The sequence below is a fragment of the Aythya fuligula genome, chromosome 22 (genome assembly GCF_009819795.1).
Source record: "Aythya fuligula isolate bAytFul2 chromosome 22, bAytFul2.pri, whole genome shotgun sequence".
Taxonomy (NCBI): Eukaryota; Metazoa; Chordata; class Aves; order Anseriformes; family Anatidae; genus Aythya; species Aythya fuligula.
In genome coordinates, this window is record NC_045580.1 from 6,478,260 (window position 1) to 6,495,929 (window position 17,670).

Sequence of the window (17,670 nt, forward strand, 5' to 3'; positions counted from 1 at the left end):
TGGTGCTAGCTAGCCAGCTGCATGTGGGCTGCTGCTCCTCTGGAAGGAAGCAGCACGCTGCCACCCAGGCAGGGCGGACAAGAAAGTACAAGCATCTAAACACAGCAACAATTCTAAGGTGAATTCAGTAATACAATGTAAAGAAAAAAAAAAAAAAAAAAAGAAAGAACACAAGAAAAGACATCTCCAGAAGCACTGTTACGTGAGAGCAAAAATGAGTGTGTTAAAATTAACTCTGTTCTTCAAGGCCGCAGCTCCTCCTGGTTACAGGAATAAACCAGGACCTTGGTGGTGAAGGGAGAAGTACAAGCAGAACCTGTGCGTGACTGAAGAGCAGGTTTTCAATATGCTGCAGCAAGCAGCTCTGCAGCACTGAGCCATTACTGCTGCCTCACACTAGTGCCTCGCACTCCCAAACTACTTTCCTGCCTGACAGGGTACAGCGGGGCCTGCACAAGCCGAGCGTGCTTTTACATCGCCTTTGTGTCCACAAAAAATGAGCCCTGCTCGGGGCTGTTTCCCTCGGTTTAGCTATTACGGTAGAAACCACAACTCACTCCCACAGGATGGTGCCTCATTCTCCATTCCTCTCCCGACCCCAGTCGCTGGCTGTGAATAGAAGGCTGTGGTTTATGTGCTTGGAAGCAGGGATGGAGGGTACCTGTGCCCAACGAACGCAGCGAGGCTTTCCGACTGCCCCATAAATACCAGCAGGACTGTCAGCACAGCTACGGCCCAGTAAGTTCCCACTTTCAGCTGGATAGTTACCAACAGACTCAGAAAAAGGTGTTAGCAAAGTACAATTTGTTTGGCCGAGCAAGCCACGGGCTGTGATGGCAGCAGAGGAAATTACATGCAATCCTTTTACCAGAAGGCTGACAATTATTTACCCGCCTCGCCCTTGCCTCGGAAAAAAAACAGCACACAAAAATCGAGTAAAAAAAAAAAACAGAAAGCTGTTATTTACAAGTGTACATACAGATTTCAGGATGGCTAGAAACATAACTGGGAATGAAAAACAGGGAAGACAGTCTCAAGGCTCACACACTCCAGAGAAAACTTTGTCATTATCTTCTCACCCACAGCCCTCCTACTGCTCGCGAATCGCTGCAAAGAGCAATGCTGATGACTGGCCCCTGATCACTATTGAAGACAAGGCATCTCCATGGAAACTGCTGGCTGCAGTTAATACATGCTCTCTGGGATGTAAACAAGAACAACTGTATTTATTTCCAGAAGTGCTTTCTCGCAAGCAGGGATTGAGTGAAACACTCTGCCTGGCCTCCAGCTCCGAGCCCGACAACTCTGGTCACCAGAGAGGGGTTACGTTCCGCGCCGGAGTGAGCCCCCAGGCAGCAGCGTTAAGGAAGTGCCAAGCAGCACTGTCCAGAGAGACATCTGGGGGGGCTAATCCATGACCATTAGCTACTCCGAAGAAAATAATGGTCAGGGGAAAGAGTTTAAGCAGCCTCTGCATGTTTATTTCCACAAGAAATCGACCCCCGAGGAGCTGCTGGAGCTCCTGAAGATTTTGCCTTCAAGTATAACATTGCGTGTTGTTCCTTCTGCCTCTTCCAGGGTAGAGCCAGAGCAACAGACACACAGCAAGCAGCTTCCTGCCGCAGACCGACCCGCCTGGCACAACTCCAGCAGGACAAGGAGCAGCTCTGCTTTACTAATTTCACTGCAAGCCCATTGACTCCGTGAGCTAGAGGGCACAAGAGCTGCACAGAACTGAACACAAGCCCTCTGGGCTCGCTAGCCAGGACATGGGGGCAGATCTGACACGAGCCCAGAGGCAAATCAGCTCACAGTACTGGGTTTTAGGGCACAGATGCTCTCTGGAAGAACTCTGGAACAGACTGACCTACTGGATGAGGTTAACTCTCCAGCGACCAGGTTCTCAGCATAGTTTCACCATGAAAAACCCTGAGATTTAAGACACCTGAAGATCTGTAAACCACCTTCAGAGGGCAAAGCATTTGGCATAAAACAATTTAGCATAGTTTCTACAGCTTGTTAGACGAGAAATACACGGGCCAGGAGTCTGTGCCTGCAGCACCTCACGAGGGAGCGCCAGAGAGCAGCAGCAGGCAGCAGCCACTGCACCTCTCCAGCACACTCAGCCGCTGCAGCTCCCCGCACCAGTCCGCTCTGGCTGGCTGGAAATCCTCTCAGCAGCTCCTCTAAACGCAGCCTTGCCTCTTGGCGGACGGCCCGCTGGGACACGCTGAGGGCAGCGCTTGGTCCAGGCAGAAGGAGCCACTACTCACGGCCCCGGCAGCAGCAGGAGGTGGACCTCTAGTCCAGAGGTGCTGTTCTGCGTGGTTGTTTCTTCTGCCTACATGTCCTCAACGCTCCACTTGTACGCAAGCTCCTGAACCGCCTTCTTGTTGGCTATCCTGGCAAAACGCTGCTGCTCAAATCCGTTGGACCTACAAAGCGATACCAAGAGTGTGGGCTGCAGTACAGGAGATTTTGCTAAAGCAACAACGTTTTTTTTAAGAGACATCACAAGTTTTTCACTACTTCTGCTTTGCCGTCTCCAGCTGAGTTCCCACCTTGATCTGCGGTTAACAGCAGCTAGTGCCTTTGATGAGAGTTCAGCGACTACATCCTGAGGCTGAGGGGGGCTCTCTCTGCCTGCTGCCCCGTGTTCACGTTCCAGAAGCTATCTGAAACGTTGCTGTCAGCCAACAGATGCAGCACGGTGCCAACACACAGCACAGGATGTTCCCTGGTGCCTCATCAGAGCCACTACAGGCCTTGAAGGACCTGATCCGATCAGAGCCTTGCTCCTTTCTGTCCCAGGCAAGGATGTACTTAGCACCCATTCATAACTGTTGGCAATGTAAAGGTTGCATGTGCTAAATCTCATCCCCTGTAAGCTCTTTGAAGTAAAAGCTCTTTTAGTTTTACTGCTAATCTACGACATCAGTGTCTCAGGAACACATATATACCTGTCCACACCATCCCAGCGATGCCCCGGCCATATGTTGAATCTGTTGAGTGGAGGTGCTGGTCCGTTGTACCGAGGTTTTTCTGGAGACAGAAAGAACAATACAACCATTTACTACCACAGTGCAATCCTGTGATCACATCAACCTCAAAGCTACACAGACCTAACGCACAGACTGCCTCTCCTGCCTTCTGTGGAGCTCACAGTGGAAACTCGCAGCACTCCCTTAATCAAACTGAAGTATGCTGACTGCATAAGTCACTGGATACACTCTCTAAACTAACAAATAGCAGTAACAGTTACTAGTAACAAGCCACTAATAGCAAATATTGCTGTGTCACTAACTCCAGACAAGGACTAAGCTGCCATGAAGCAATGTTATGCTATTAATTAAACAGCAGCTGCATTTCTATGCTCCTTGGGCCTTAAAACCCACACCAGCGTAGCTTAATACCCATACCTTTCTTTTCTTTGTTCTCCTTGGCCTTCCTTTTTTTGATGAAGTCAGCCATGGGGTCTCCTTCTCTCTCTTGTTCTCGCAGCATTCGATCCAGATCCTGATCATCAATGTAACGGGCCAGTGGCTTCTGCATCTCCTTTATTGCATCTTCCACATTCTGCTGCTGTTGCCTCCCCTGTGCTAGCCTGAAAACAAACAGAAACAAAGCTTTATCCTGAAACCACAGAGTCCTTTACTGTGAGTTGCAGCACTGACCACAGTCCTGAACTTCCACTGTGTGCAGCATTCCCAAAGCACGTGCAGCAATGGACGGGATAATTCAAGGGGTTTCTAAGACATATTGGAGTACGTATGTATGTCCCAGGCTCAAACTCAAAACATTACTAACCTTCAGCCCCTGACCCTGTGAGAGGTAGCACTATAAGCGGTACCTTTGGTGGTACCAAAACCAGACAAAAAAGCAGGGAGTGGAGCTGTGATGCAAGACCCAACGACCACAGAAAGCCCCTTACCCTTTGCCCCATCTGGCGTATTGTTCATCTCTCTCGGCCTTGGCTTCATCTTTCTGCTTCTGCTCAAGTCGTTCCTGGGCAAGGTCCCTCTTGCGGCCTGACTTGTCTCGGAAGACGGTTTCAGTGTGCCGAGATTCCTCTGAAGGTGACAGATGCCCCAAGTCACTCATTTTGGAATACTTCACAGTCTCTAGACAATTCAGTGACTAACCGGAACTCATCTCTGCATATTTTCCTTTTACATGTTCTAGCCTCTGAAAGAGCTTACCTACGGGTAACAGGCAAATTAGCTGCTGCCCCACATAGCCACACTCACCCCACGAGCTCTTTGAACACTGGTTCACTTCTTCCAATTAGGACGTGAAGCTGGGGCAGACAGAGTAAAAGCCTCTCACCTCCCCGACTATTTCACTAGCATTGCTTTGAAATCACCATTTGAAGTGTTTTGTTTTGTTTTTTTCAGAGGCCCACTGGCCCTACCCACAGGAATCCATCAGCATGTCTAGATTCTGCTCCACAGGGTTGCTCTCCAACAACCAGCACTCAAGACAGGGCCTGACACAGCATTAAGAACCAGCAGAAAGCGGAGAAAAATAAAGCAAGCTGCTGCTCACCAGTGGCTTTAGACCCCTACCTTCCAGGCGCCTGTTACTTCTCTCACGCTTCTTGAGCTCTTGCTGCTCCCTCCGCAGCACATCAGCTGACACCAAGCCAGCTTTGACGCCCGACATCATCGTGTTTGCCTGGGAATCAAACAAGAATCACACTTGCTGCTGGCTGAGAGCTGCCCAGTAACCCAGAGGCATAATGAGGGGATGGCCCAAAATCAAGAGAAATACCAGAAAAGAATGCCAGGTTACAAAGCCACTCTGGGAGCAGCTGCCACAGCCCTCCAAAAAAAAAAACAGTGCACTGAGATAGAGTCCCCTTATGTCTCTCACACCTCATCTCATTGAGAGTTGACAGTCCAGCACAGCTGCACAGATGAGGTGCAGTCTGTAAGCCATTGGACTTCAAGTTTTCTATCAGAAGGAAGTGATCTAGAGCTCAGATGGAAAGACAAAACCCTCACCTTCTTGGGAGATCCCTTAGAGTCACGGTGGTGATGCGGCGAGAGGTCAGTGGGACTCCTCGAGCTCTGCTGATCCTTCCCAGTGGGCAGAGTCCTTCACAGAAGAGAGAAATCAGAGTCAGAAAACGTGCTTTGATTCTGTTGCAGAGGACTGTGCTTAGGGGAATCACTAGGCCTGACCTGCGATCCTTCCGCGGTGGGGAAAGGTCTGCATCAGAGGCGTTCCGGGCGGCCCTCCGGGGAGGTGGGGACTCAGAGTCATGCCTCGAGCACCTCTGAGGCGAGGGCACGTGCCTAGGCTTCCTCGTGTCTGGGGAAGCACCTGTAACACAGACACGTATGAGAACCACAGAACATTTGAAGGTGGTGATGCACGAGGTAACTCACTGAAAAAATCAATACCTTGAGAAGCGACAAGCTGCAGGGAAAGACAAACACATGGCATCAGCCTTTAAATTCTATTCCTTCTGAACGTGCATTGCTCAGAAACAAGGTTTAAGCTTTCCTTTCAGACAAGTTAAGCCTCACCCAGCTAACCTGTAGGTTAACTCTGCTCAAGCTAATAACTAGTAGGATTACAGGAACTAGTTTAACCAGAGGCAGCAAACTGCCCGCTACCATTCCTTGCTGACAGACTGCTAATCCCACACTGCTCACCCCCAGAACCATGCAAACACCCCCACAGACCAGGCAGCCAGCAACGACAGAACAACAACTCTTCCAGGCTCACCTTTTGTTCTACTCGGCTTTTTCTGACCAGGTGACCCAGACCTCTTTTGCCGACGTGGTGATGAATCTGGGTCAGAATCATCTCTCCTCCTCCGTGGAGGGGACAGATCTGGAGTAGCCTGCCGCTTCTGACGCGGCATCCCCCCCGACTGTGACTTCTCCGTTGTTTTGCAGCCCTTTTTTCCCATTGCTGAACTGACTCTCTTTGGAGAGACATCTGGGGAGTCATGGCGCTTCCGTCTCGGCGGGGAGAGATCTGGGGAGTCGTGGCGCTGTCGCCTGGGAGGAGAGAGATCTGGGGAGTCGTGGCGTTTCCGCCTTGGTGGAGAGAGATCTGGAGAGTCGTGGCGTTTCCGTCTCGGAGGTGATGAATCTGGAGAGTCGTGGCGCTTCCGTCTTGGTGGAGAAAGATCTGGGGAGTCGTGGCGCTGTCGCCTGGGAGGAGAGAGATCTGGGGAGTCGTGGCGCTGTCGCTTGGGAGCTGATGGGTCTGGAGAGTCGTGGCGCTTCCACCTCGGAGGAGAGAGATCCGGAGAGTCGTGGCGTTTCTGTCGTGGTGGGGAGAGATCTGGGGAGTCGTGGCGTTTCCGTCTCGGCGGAGAGAGATCCGGGGAGTCGTGGCGCTGCTGCCGGGGAGGTAAGAGGCTGGGGGAATTGTTTCTCTCTCGCCTGGGAGGGGACAGATCCGGGGAGTCGTGCCGCAGTTGCCTTGGTGGTGAGTTGTCTGGGGAGTCGTGGCGCTGCCGCCTAGGAGGAGGAGGGAAGTTTCAAATGAGAATTAGTTTGTTTTGCTTTGCTGTCTCCAGACTGGAAACAGAAACAAAAATGGAGCCTGTAAAGCTACCAGGAGGATAGAATAACAGCAACCAACATAACTCAGCCACAGGCTTATGAAAACAGATCCAAGAAACCTTCCAAGACGACTTAGATCACAGCAAACCTCTGTTAGCATCACTTTACGGTCTACAGGAACCCTCGGAACACTCAAACTACAAAACCCATTTGCCCATTTTGTGCCCTCCTACAATCACCTCCCCACGACAAAATGCCCCACTGGGTTGTCCCTGAGCCTGGGCTCTGATCACAGAACATCCCCCAGCTGCGTTCAGAAGAGGGGCACATTGCAACGCCGCCACCCTCACTGTGCTCCAGGTCTGCAGCCAGTCACCACCCAGATTTATCTGTTAACAAGGGATTGCAGGGTGGCTGCTTGCACATCTTGCAGGAACCTGAACAAGGCGCCAGCTGACAGCTTTTCTCCCCCATCCAGAGGGGATTCAGCAGTGGAAAAAGTATCCCCATGTGTGCTACTTTTTACGCTGCAGCAGACTTTGAAACTGCAGAATGAGACAGAGAATGACCAAAACAAATAAAAAAAAGGATTAACTAAGAAGAATTTGTGGCTGGAAATACAGACCTTGCAGTAGGTTTGGCAGGTACTGAGATATCTGAACTCTGCGAGTCTTCGTTCTGGTCTAAAGAAAAAACATCAGTAAGTTACTAGAGTAAGGCTCTCCACACTGTGATCTCTTTAGCACTGCAAGATTTTTTGTGAGATAGCACTATTTTTACCTCACTGTTTTATTGTTTAAGAACAGCAAAGCATTCAGGGAGCAGTGCCAGGAAGGCCTAGCCTCACCTCCTAAAAGCTTCCATTTCGCATTTGTTCGGAACTCCTCCATGAGCTTTACTTCACTGGGACGCTCATCGATGAACTCTGCCACCTAAGGATGAAACGCTAGAGTCAACAATGCAAGTTGTAAGAGGAAAAAGAAAAAAAGAACCAGAAATGGGCTTAAACTCTGCAAAAGAAGCAATTAGGTGTGACTGTGGGTAAGAAGCAGCGCATCAGCTGCCTTCCTGCAGGGCTGCTGAGAGGGTCGCAAGGCACTGGGATGGGCTGCCCAGGGGAGAGGTCGCCACCATCCCTGGGGCTCTTTAAAAGACGTTTAGGGGTAGAGCTCGGTGATATGGCCTAGGGGAGGGCTTGCTGTGTCCGCTCAGAGGCTGGACCAGGCACTCCTGGAGCTCTCTCCCAGTGCAGGCAATTCTGTTCCCTACAGAATTCGGAATTAAAGCCCTAGTTATGGAATTAAAGCCCTAATCCTGCTGTGCTCCCACCCCTGACGGCTCCGTGCCCCCCCGGGGCGCTCACCACGGGCAGGTCGCCCTCCTCCTCCTCCTCCTCGTCCTGCTGCTGCTGCTCCCCGCCGGCCAGGCTGCTCCAGCTCACGTCGTCATCCACGATCCGCATCCTGCGGGCGGGCCCGGGGCCTCCGTCAGCGGCTGCGGACCGGGCCCGGTCCCGGCTGTGAGGGATGGGGGGGGGGGAAGGGGAAGCACCGAGCCCGGTTCTGAGGCGTTGGGGGGGGGAGGAGGCCTCGGCCCCGCACTCACCCGGTCCTGGCGGCGCCCGGCGGCTTCTTCCTGCGGCGGCGGCGGGGCTGGGCGGCGGGGGGGCCGCTGAGGTAGCGCTGCAGGTACTGGGCCTTCGGCAGGCCCCGCGCCGCCATGGCCGGGCCGCAACCGGGGGGAAGGAGGAAGGACGGCGGCCGCCGAGGGACACGGCGCGGCGGAGGGGGCGTGGTTAACGAGCGAGGGGGCGTGGCTAGTGAATATGTGGGCGTGGCCACTGCGTGTGTTAAGTGCCGGTGAGTGGGCGTGGTTATTAGGAAGGAGGCGTGGTCTATGCGGAGTGGGCGTGATCACTGTTGTGTGTCTGTGGGTGGGCGTGGTCACTCTGGAAAGGGGGCGTGGTCACTCTGGAAAGGGGGCGTGGCCTCCCACCCCGCCACGAGGAGCCGAGCGCAGGGTGCTACCCGCAGGTGCTTTATTGGAACAAACCCCAAAAACAGCCGAATCTACCCCAAAATCACCCCCCCACCCACCCCAGCGTGGCACTGCCGGCACAGCCCCGGTGAGCAGCGAGTCCTGGTGCTGCGGGAGGGGGGCTGGGCCCCGCCGCTATCGGTCGGCGGCCGCCTCGTAGCCCTCGGTGCGCATGTCGTTGATGCCCAGCTCCTCGTTCTGCTCGAAGGTGCGCTCGTAGCGCTCCACCTGCAGCTCCGGATCCTCTTCCGGGGCGTACACGTTCTGCGGGGCAGAGAGAAGGCTCCTGAGCCTCCGTCCCCTCCTGCCAGGGGCTGAGGAGCTCCCCACCAGACAAACCCAGCCCCTGCGCCAAGCACCAGTTGCCCATCAGGCCCCAGACAAACCCAAATTCCAGAATTCCAAAATCCCCAGCCCCTAATCCCAAACACAGACACCACTGCCACCATCCCTCCCCCCAATTTACCAGCAGTCTTCCTTCCTTCGGAAGTGCCTTCCTTCCTTGGGTACTCCCCCTTGTTACACAAGCCCCCCCAAAAACCATAACAGCCAAAAAACAAGGGAAAAAAAAAATAATACTCCCAAGCCATTCAGAACACGTCAGGATGGTTGAGTGCACACCGCTGTACCTGAAGGTAGCTGTTGCCTGCTGGATCATCCATTATGAAGTGGGCCTTGGTCTTTCCCTCTATTATCTGCAGGAAGAGAGAACACCAATACGTTAAGGCACTTGTGGTGCCAACAGACCCACAGCACACATCTTTTCACTGAACATCTGCCTTAGTTAGCAGCAGCTGCTTGACAAACACGTGAGGGCACAGCAGCACAAGTGTGGGACAGCTCAAGGAGGTTCTGTGGCACTCACCCTGGAGTTCAGTTAAACACACCCCATTCACTGCAGTGACAAAGCCAAAACCACACCGCAGTTTGGGAGTTCAGGACACTTACCTCCTGCAGTCTGCCAACAAACTCCTGCAGCTTTTCTTTTTTGCTTGGAGTAGAGCTGTCACCAAGGGTGAAGGGGTTTCTCTCCACCTGGAAGAGCAGACCCAGCACTTATGCAGGGCAGGAGAAGCCCAGTCCCACAGTGCCCTCACCACACAAGAGGCCAAAAATTAATTCAGAGGGGTCTGAGCTCTGCTGGGTGGCGAGAAGGACCCTTCAGCACAAGCACAACCAACACGCCGTGCTGGGAAGGGAGGAAGAAGCACAAGAGGAGCAGTGCACTGCTCTGCAGAGGAATACAAACACTTCTGGCAGAGCTCCGCTAGACAGCAGCCCAGGCCCACTTACCAGGTCTTTGATGTCCTTCAGCAGCCCTTCCAACGTGGTGAATTTCCCTCCCAGTGCTCCCATTCCCAGCTCAAACTCCAGCTCTGGAATCTCCACGCTGCACGTCTCCGACTGTAACAGGGACCCCACGTGAGTCCTGACAGCCCAGCAGGCACCCTCTGCGGGAGGGGGCAGGTAGCCGAAGGCTCCTTACCTTTAGGATGTCTCTTGTCATGTCCGAAGGATCTGTAATCCGAAGGGTGATCCTGGTGCCCTGGGGTTCTATTGCTCCTCCAGACTTCACCTACAACACCCAGCAGTCAGCGGCCCCAACTTTTATACTGGTCAGGCCATAATTTATAAGGAAACCAGGCCATGATGCCCTCGGAGGGCCTGCTCTGGTATTTCCGAGCTCGCAGTGCAAAGGCAGACGCAGGGACAGCCCCATACACTTTGGGAACCCGGGCAGGTTTGGAGCTGGATGACCCCCTCCCTAAATGCAGCTCTTCAAGAAAGAACTCTCTCACACATAACCAAGGCAGTTCTACGCCCAGTGCAATGCACCTCATGCAACAGACTGAGAGCCCAGCCTCCCTGCCTGGCTTGCCCAAACTGCTGTGTTTTGAGCAGTGTGAAGCACAGGCAGGGAGTCTGAGAAGCATCCAGCCATGAAAGAATACAAGAACTCCCCCCAGCACACAAAAAGAAGAAAGAACAGGTCAGAGGTTTACCAGCTCACCTCATTTGTCCTGTGCCCACAGGAGTCACAGTTTGTGGCCATGATAATCACCTCCTTGAAGTGGGGGATTTCTGGAGCAGGCAGTCAAGGAAAATTCAACAATTCCATCTCAGAGTGGCCTGTGCCCTCTGCTAGCTATCATTTATTCATGCCTTATGGATGCAGCAGAACAGGCCCAGGGCAGCACACAAAGCCACCCTCACCCTGGCCTTTGCACAGCCCCCGGCAGACGCCACCAGCCTGACCCCAGGCTGTCACCCACAGGATACGCACCAGCTTCATGTTTGTGTTAGCTGGGGCATTGCACTCGGGGCAGTTGGTGTTGAACTGCAGTACCTAGATCAAAGGAAGGAAAAGGGCAGTCGGGGAGCATCAGCCAGCCCCACGCACCACAGTCACCTCGACACAGCCACCATCAGATTGCAAAGTCACCCACCTCGTTCCTCAGATCCTCTACAGAATCAGCTGGCTTCTCATCCAACTCCTCTCCCTGCAACAGGAGAGGCCAGAAACAGCATTAACTGCTACCTGCTCTTTAATTTGAGGTCTCACAGGCAGCAAGGGACAGATCAGTCCCGAGTGCGTGCCCAGGCCACGTGGCACATGCAGAAAGCTGCCACCAGACCACCAGCAGTGGGGAAGGCACTGCTGGGCAGGAAGGGAGCACAACGCCTCCACGTTACCTCAATCCCCAGCATGGCAGCCTGCTGGGGAGTCCTCTTGTAATGAGTGACCACGAGAGCTTCATCCTTCTGTGGCGCGTAGGGGTTCTCCACAAAGCTGTTCCCTGAAGGGTCGTCTATGATCTACAGCAGAAGAGCCAAAGGAAGCCTTAGGAAGCCAGCCCACGCTTCCACCAGAACAGGTCTGCCCTTCTGCACATACTTACAAACGTGAAAGGGGAATGTACTTCTTTCAGCTGCTTTAATTTACCAATGAACTCATCGATTTTACTTGCCACCTCTTTGTCTGTTGCCTGCGAAAAGGGAGACAAGTTTGAGACCGATGCTGGGGGCAACCCAGAGCTGAAGATAACGCTGTCAGCAGAACAAACCAGAGCCCGTAACACTGCAGATTAGACGGGCAGAGAGCCAGGAGGTAGGGGAGCAAAGTAAGTGTGTACCAAGTCTCTGAAGAGATTCCTCTGGCACAGCACCTTACCCTGCGGACAGGCTGGTCCTGCTCCAGGCCCATGACGGCTCTGTCGATGATGCCTTCGATGGTGGTCAGAACTTGAAGGGGAGAGAACAGAGGCGCAGGGGCAGCGCTCAGCGCACCCTGGTGCTGCTGCTGGCCCTGAGGGGGGCAGCGCGGGGGGGGGCAGGCCCCGTACCCACCTCCTTTCTGCGAGAAGGCAGGGATCTCGAAGTCCAGCTCGGGGATGCGCGCGGAGGCACAGTCAGTCTTCACCACCTCCCTGTTCATATCCTGCAGGGCACATCCCCATCACCACAACACCCCCCAAAAACACCTCCCTCACCCCCACCCTCACCCCGGGGGGGGGGTTTGGGACCCCTCCGCTCACCTGCCGGGACCCCACCGCCAGCGTGTAGCGCACCCCCCGCTCCTGGATGCTGCCCGCGGGCTGGATCTCGGCGTCGGCCCATCCGCAGGCGGTGCAGCTGAAGGAGCTGACGATCAGCTCCCTGAAGAACGGCACCCGCGTCAGCAGCAGCCGCGTCACGCCCTGCGGCGGGGCACGGTGAGGCGCGGGGCTGGCTCCGGGACCCGCCGCCCCCACCCCACACCACCACCACCACCGCCGCCGCCCCCCGCCGTGCTCTCACGTTGCGGTGGCACTTCATGCACAGAGACTCGATCTCCGCCGGCCGCTGCTCGCCGTCCTCGGCGCCCAGCGGGCGGAACAGGGCGGCCCCGCCGCTCCCGCTCCCGGTCTCGCTCCCGGTCCCGGCCTCCACCGCGCCCAGCGCCGACATCTTGTGGAGCGCCGCGGCCCCGCCGCACCGCGCAGGCGCGGCCCGCCGCCACGTGACGGCGGGGGCACGTGGGGAAGGGGTGGGAGGAACGGGGAGGTGGGCGGGGCGGCGCGCTGGGGGGTGAATGGGCGCGGCCGCGTGGCCACGCCCACCAGGTGTAGCCACGCCCCCCGTCGTGGCCCCATCAATGGCACCCCGGGCTCTCTGCCCCTCTTCTGCCCACTTTTCTGGCCCCCCCTTTTTTTTTTTTTTAATTTTTTTTTTATTATTATTATTATTTTATTTTTTTTGTGTCTCCCAGAGGCGTCCAGGGCCATAAATGAAGGCACGGCCGCTGGGCTCAGCTCCCTCCTGGCCCCGCAGAGCAGCCTGGAGGAGGAGGAGGAGGAGGAGGAAAGCACTGGAGGAAGGCTGTGGAGGAGGAAGAGGAAGGCAGAGGAGAAGGAGGAGGAGGAGGAAGGCAGTGGAGAAAGGCAGTGGAAGAGGAGGAGGACGAGGAGGAGGAAGGCAGAAGAGTAGGAAGAGGAAGGTAGTGGAGGAGGAGGAGGGGGAGGAGGAGGAAGGCAGAGGAGGAGGAGCAGGAAGGCAATGGAAAAAGAGGAGGAGAGGAGGAAGGCAGTGGAGGAGGACGAGGATGAGGAGGAGGAAGGCAGCGGTTAGCGGAGCAGCCCACAGGCCAGCTGCTCACAGCAGGACGTTGGGACTGGCTGCAGATCACCCAGCCATGGGTCCCCCTGGCGGTGCTGCCTGTGGGAGCTGCTGGTGGCTCACTGGGCCACGGGACACCCCACTGGGCTCACTGGGACAGGGGAATGGGAGAAGGGCACTGGCTGCAGCCACACCTGGGGACCACGACACCCCAGCCCCGGCAGGGTTCGCCCATTTCTTGTCCAGATTTTCACCCCGTGAAAAACACCTCCCTGTCCTCAGCCCGGGTCTTGTCCCCGTGGAGAGCGGCTGCTCCCAGAGGGGCAGGAGAGCCCCGCTGCCAGCCAGGCACGGGCTGCTCCGTGCAGCTCCCCCCGGCCGCTCAGCCGAGCTGCTGACTCCGGGCTTTGAGTGTTTGCTCTGGAGCAACCCAGCAAACAGGGGCAGGAGCAGACCTGCTGCAAGAGGCACCTCCGGGGCTGCCCCGCACCCGTCGGCGTCTCCATGCACCTCGGGCAAAGTCCAGCACGCGGGGTGAGGCCCTGGGGGACTCCTCTGCTGCCCACATCCCCCCTGCAACAAGAGGTCGCCCCCAGCACCCTGAGGTGCTCTGCTGGTGGAGCTGGGGGTGCTGATGAGACCCCACTGTGAGCCCCAGGGTGCCCCGGTCCTGCTGCAGCGGGGATGCTCGGCATCACACCTCCCTGTCCAAAGCCCCGGGGGGGCCCAGGTGCCACTGAGCCACCGTGGCACTGCGGCGCGGTGACACCCCAGGCTCAGCCCCATTGTGGGGGCAGCCAGCCCCATGTGGTGTGCTCACCTGGCTAAAAGGCTCCTGGCCCCCACGCAGCACCCACAGCCTGCCCTGGCCCCCTCCCAGCCACACCTCTGTCCCCAAACCCAGAGGGGAGGCCGAGCAGCACCCGGGGGTTTCGGGACAGCAGGGGAAGGACGGACACAGACATCGAGTGCATCACAAGGCGCCAGTTTATTTCCACCCCGTGGAGAAGCCCCAAATGCTACTGGAGGGGCGAGGGGGGGCTCACTCCTCTGCCTGCTCTGTGGTGCTGAGGAAGGTGGCCACCTTCTCCCGCACCTCCTTCTCCAGCAGGTCCAGGTGGTCCTCCACGCCCGCCGTGCCCGACTCCAGCTTCTGCCGCATCTCCTCCAGCCGCTGCACCAGCTGCTGCCCGAAGGCCTCTCCGACGGGGGCCGCCTGCCTCTGGAAAGCCTCCACCGTCTGCCCCACGCGCTCCTCCAGCTGCTGGGCCAGCGGGGCCAGCCGCTGCTGCAGCCCCTCGGCGTCGCTCTGCAGCGCCTGCTGCAGCTCCAGCGCCAGGGGGCTGAGCTGGGAGCGCAGCTCCTCCAGGTTGGTGGCCAGGCGGGCGCGCAGCTCCTCGGCCGCCCGCTCCATCTGCAGCGAGAGGCTCTCCAGCTGCCGGTTGAGGCCGTCCTGCACCTCCTGGGCGTAGGGGCTCAGCCCCTTGCGCAGCCCCTCCACGCTCTGCGCCACCTGCCCCTTCAGGTCGTCGGCCAGCGGCGTCAGCTGCCCCCGCAGGGTCTCCACGCTGCTGTCGATCTGCTGCTGCAGCCGCTGGGCGTAGGGGCTGAGGGAGGCCTGGATGCTGCCCGCGTTGTCCTGCAGCCGCTCCCGCAGCTCGGCGGCGTAGGGCTCCAGCGCCCGCCGCAGCTCCCCGGTGCCCCGGTCCACCTGCGAGCGCAGCTCCTCGGCGTAGGGGCTCAGCTTGGCCTGCAGCTCGCGGATGTTGGTGCCGATCTGCTGGTGCACCTCGTCGGCGTAGGGCGCCAGCTTGGCCTGCAGCTCGGCCAGCTCCCTGCGGATCTGCTCCTTCAGACGCTGCGAGTCCTGCGCCAGCCGCGCCTGCAGCTCCGTGGCGAAGGGCACCAGGCGCCGCTGCAGCTCCTCCGTGTACGAGTTCATGCTCTTCAGGTTGCCCTGCAGCAGGGTGCTGCGGAGAGCGGGTGGTCAGTGCCCAGCGCCCAGCACCCAGCACCCAGCACCCAGCGCCCTCCCCTGCCCCACAGCCCCCTGTGCTGCAGCAGCCCCTGCACTCACTTGATCTGCTTGGTGATCTCGGCTTGCTGCAGCTGGTCCACGGTCTCCTTGGCATTGCTGCCCAGCTCACTGAAGTACTTCCAGAGCACGGTGGCCACCTGGTCCGCGCTGACATCAGCCTGCGTCCCTGCAGGGACACGGACACGGGGTCAGCGCTGGCACCGCCGCGCTCAGAGACCCCCCGGCCATCACGCCAGGTCCCCTCCCCAAGGCACAGCCCCGTGCTCAGCCCCACAACCCCTCCATGGACCCTGCGATGCCTCACCCGCGATGGCGAGGAGCGCCAAGAAGAGGGCGGCCACCTTCGGAGACATCCTGAGCGGTGCAGGAGAGGCTCCCCTGTGCTGCTGCTTCCTGCAGGACCTGCCGAGCCGGGCAGTGCCGGCGGCTATTTATGCTCCCTGAGCAGCCTCATCGCTTCCACGCAGGCCTGCGCCACGGGCCCCGGGCTTGGACTTTAGCAAGGTCGCGACGTGGAAGGGCCTGACGTGTGCTGATAGCACCCGCGGCTCTGCCAGCCCTCTGCTTGGGTGCCAAAGGCCAGTGCTGCCAGGGCGTGCGGGCAAACCCAGCGAGGGGCTGGGGGCAGCACGGGGACACGGGGCTGAGACCCTCCTGGGACGGGGAGGCTGTGGGAGAGGGGGACAGCACGCCGGAGTGGAGGCTGGTGGAGATGTGTGGTGCTGGGGCACAGCACAGGGGTGGCAGGGGCAGGGAGCAGCCAGGCACTGGTGATGCTTGGGTCCAGAGAACCACGGCCAAGGCCCTGCGCTGCTCCCAGCCTCAGCACCTCAGGGTGCCCGGGGTTGGGGACGCAGCCTGGGCACTGCCAGCAGCCCCCCGGGGTCAGGGCCCCCTGAGCAGAGGCAGCCCTGCGTTGTCCCAGGCCGGGAGCGGGTGCCACTGGATGTCACCCTTGTGCCGTGCGAGCCCACGGCAGCCCCGGGCCTGTCCCCACGGCCACCCTCAGCCCGGCGTGGCTGCGCGCACACGTGTGTGCACACGCACATGCACAGCCCCCAGCCAGCCCCTGCAGCCTTGGCCCCCGGTGCTGGGGGATTTCTCAACTCCAAACGGGGGGGAGAAAAACCCATCCAGAGCAAACCTGGGAACGCGCCCCCTCCCCGCGGCCACTCCGCCGCTGACCTTTGCGCAAGCACCCTCGGAGGCGGCTGTTGGGGAGGGTATAAAGTGGGAGGCTGGGGCTGCCCCCACGGAGCAGAGCCCCGGCACAGCGCGCCCAGGTGAGTGGGGAAGCCCCCGACAAGCGTCAGGGCTGGGCCAGGAGCCAGGCACTGGGCAAAAGGGGTTGGGGATGGAGCCCCCGCCCGCCACCCCATGCCACGTGCTCTGCTCTCTCCCCAGCCATGAAGGTCTCAGTCCTGCTCCTGCTCGTCTGCGTGGCCGTCCTGGCGGTGGGAGCACGTAAGGGCGACGGGAGGAAGGGGTTGGAGGGAGCTCGGGGGACGCGGGGCGCAGGGGTGCGCACGCAGCGCTCCCACCGGGCTTGTGCTCGCAGGGGCCGACACTCCCGATGACACGGACACGGTGGTGAGGAAAGTGCAGGAGTACGTCAAGCAAGCCACCGACGTGGTCAAGTCGGTCTTCACCACGGTGCAGGAGTCAGAGGCAGCTCAGCAAGCCAGGTGGCCCCCACACCCCAAAACCAGCCGGGCACCCTGCCCCCTGCCCCCTGCCCACCGGTGCGCACCCGGTGCCGTGCTCTGCCCCTGGTGCCGTGCTCTGACCACGGTTCCCTTGCAGGAAATGGCTGTCGGACAACGCCGACGTGGTGAAGCAGCAGCTGGCCCGGCTGAAGGAGCAGCTCTCGGAGTTCTGGAAGCTGACGCCGGGCGTGTAGCCCCGCCGCGGGCTGGCGGGGGGCGGCCGGGTGCGGGTCCCCCACGGAGCGACGCGTGCCCTCCGTGGCGGTTCTTGTAATAAAGTGGAGCTGAAGCGAGGTGGATGGCTGTGCCGGGGGTCACTGGGGGCACGGGGTGGCGAGGAGGAGTGCGCAGTATGGGAGAGGAAGGGCATGGGCTGGGGGTGTGCATCTCTGCCACGGGCGAGCACCGCGCTGCACCAACACACACACACATGTCTGGGGTGCCGAGGAGATGCGGAGGCTGCAAGCTGGGGGGGGGTTCAGCCAACACCAGAGCAGCCCCCACCGTGCCTGCCCACCCTGGCAGATGCTTCTCTATGTGTTCGGTGTGACAGAGCCTGTGCTGGCCCAGCTCAGAGCCCTCGGAGCAGGGAGAGCCGTGGGGCTGCGGCAGGCACAGAGCTGGGGCTGTGCCCTGGGCAGAGTTGAGAGCAGCACCCAAGGGGCTCAGAGGTGTGCGGTGGCAGCAGGGAGAGCCCCGGGCACCCACCCTGCCACCTTCCTTCCCTGCTTTCCCCAGGCCCCCCCAGACCTCAGACCCTCTCCCTTTG

At 58.5% G+C, this 17,670-nt stretch overlaps 4 protein-coding genes across 7 annotated transcripts; 1 reads left to right on the top strand and 3 right to left on the bottom strand.

Moving 5' to 3' along the window:
• Positions 1-931: 931 nt before the first annotated feature.
• Positions 932-8,256, bottom strand: BUD13 (BUD13 homolog). Of its 4 annotated transcripts, XM_032202017.1 has the most exons (13): positions 8,130-8,256; positions 7,888-7,987; positions 7,372-7,456; positions 7,150-7,207; positions 6,207-6,479; positions 5,734-6,167; positions 5,184-5,325; positions 5,004-5,097; positions 4,566-4,674; positions 3,932-4,070; positions 3,420-3,604; positions 2,961-3,042; positions 932-2,435 (listed from the first exon to the last, which is right to left on the bottom strand). In XM_032202017.1, the coding sequence occupies exons 1-13, from the start codon at positions 8,243-8,245 to the stop codon at positions 2,342-2,344; spliced, it is 1,911 nt and encodes a 636-aa protein (XP_032057908.1). In that variant the 5' UTR covers positions 8,246-8,256; the 3' UTR covers positions 932-2,341. The 4 variants fall into 4 exon arrangements, with proteins under 4 accessions (XP_032057908.1, XP_032057910.1, XP_032057907.1 ...); XM_032202019.1 differs by lacking the exon at positions 6,207-6,479; XM_032202016.1 differs by having other exon boundaries at positions 5,734-6,479.
• Positions 8,257-8,548: 292 nt separating this feature from the next.
• ZPR1 (ZPR1 zinc finger) lies at positions 8,549-12,538 on the bottom strand. The gene is made up of 14 exons (XM_032201826.1): positions 12,360-12,538; positions 12,098-12,259; positions 11,910-12,000; positions 11,734-11,804; positions 11,462-11,548; positions 11,256-11,378; positions 11,009-11,062; positions 10,842-10,908; positions 10,573-10,643; positions 10,048-10,137; positions 9,855-9,965; positions 9,510-9,596; positions 9,191-9,256; positions 8,549-8,825 (listed from the first exon to the last, which is right to left on the bottom strand). The coding sequence occupies exons 1-14, from the start codon at positions 12,507-12,509 to the stop codon at positions 8,697-8,699; spliced, it is 1,359 nt and encodes a 452-aa protein (XP_032057717.1). The 5' UTR covers positions 12,510-12,538; the 3' UTR covers positions 8,549-8,696.
• Positions 12,539-14,199: 1,661 nt separating this feature from the next.
• Positions 14,200-15,548, bottom strand: APOA4 (apolipoprotein A4). Its single transcript, XM_032201739.1, has 3 exons — positions 15,500-15,548; positions 15,235-15,361; positions 14,200-15,127 (listed from the first exon to the last, which is right to left on the bottom strand). Exons 1-3 carry the CDS (start codon positions 15,546-15,548, stop codon positions 14,200-14,202), a joined length of 1,104 nt encoding a protein of 367 aa, XP_032057630.1.
• An 80-nt stretch (positions 15,549-15,628) lies between these two features.
• On the top strand, positions 15,629-17,131 carry APOC3 (apolipoprotein C3). Its single transcript, XM_032201740.1, has 5 exons — positions 15,629-15,699; positions 16,333-16,478; positions 16,600-16,659; positions 16,754-16,880; positions 16,999-17,131. Exons 1-5 carry the CDS (start codon positions 15,629-15,631, stop codon positions 17,093-17,095), a joined length of 501 nt encoding a protein of 166 aa, XP_032057631.1. The 3' UTR covers positions 17,096-17,131.
• Positions 17,132-17,670: the final 539 nt, after the last annotated feature.

Coding starts and splice junctions, on each gene's coding strand:
- BUD13 (XM_032202016.1), bottom strand. CDS start 8,245: ATGGCGGCGCGGGGCCTGCCGAAGGCCCAGTACCTGCAGCGCTACCTC. Junction 7,457..7,887: donor AGGAGGGCGACCTGCCCGTG/GTGAGCGCCCCG, acceptor TTTCATCCTTAG/GTGGCAGAGTTCATCGATGA. Junction 7,208..7,371: donor GAAATGGAAGCTTTTAGGAG/GTGAGGCTAGGC, acceptor TTTTTTCTTTAG/ACCAGAACGAAGACTCGCAG.
- APOC3 (XM_032201740.1), top strand. CDS start 15,629: ATGCTCCCTGAGCAGCCTCATCGCTTCCACGCAGGCCTGCGCCACGGG. Junction 15,700..16,332: donor CGGGCTTGGACTTTAGCAAG/GTCGCGACGTGG, acceptor AAACCCATCCAG/AGCAAACCTGGGAACGCGCC. Junction 16,479..16,599: donor CCCCGGCACAGCGCGCCCAG/GTGAGTGGGGAA, acceptor CTCTCTCCCCAG/CCATGAAGGTCTCAGTCCTG.
- APOA4 (XM_032201739.1), bottom strand. CDS start 15,548: ATGTCTCCGAAGGTGGCCGCCCTCTTCTTGGCGCTCCTCGCCATCGCG. Junction 15,362..15,499: donor GGCGCTCCTCGCCATCGCGG/GTGAGGCATCGC, acceptor GTGTCCCTGCAG/GGACGCAGGCTGATGTCAGC. Junction 15,128..15,234: donor GAGATCACCAAGCAGATCAA/GTGAGTGCAGGG, acceptor CGCTCTCCGCAG/CACCCTGCTGCAGGGCAACC.
- ZPR1 (XM_032201826.1), bottom strand. CDS start 12,509: ATGTCGGCGCTGGGCGCGGTGGAGGCCGGGACCGGGAGCGAGACCGGG. Junction 12,260..12,359: donor GCATGAAGTGCCACCGCAAC/GTGAGAGCACGG, acceptor GCCCCGCCGCAG/GGCGTGACGCGGCTGCTGCT. Junction 10,138..10,572: donor GTGGGCACAGGACAAATGAG/GTGAGCTGGTAA, acceptor TGGGTGTTGTAG/GTGAAGTCTGGAGGAGCAAT.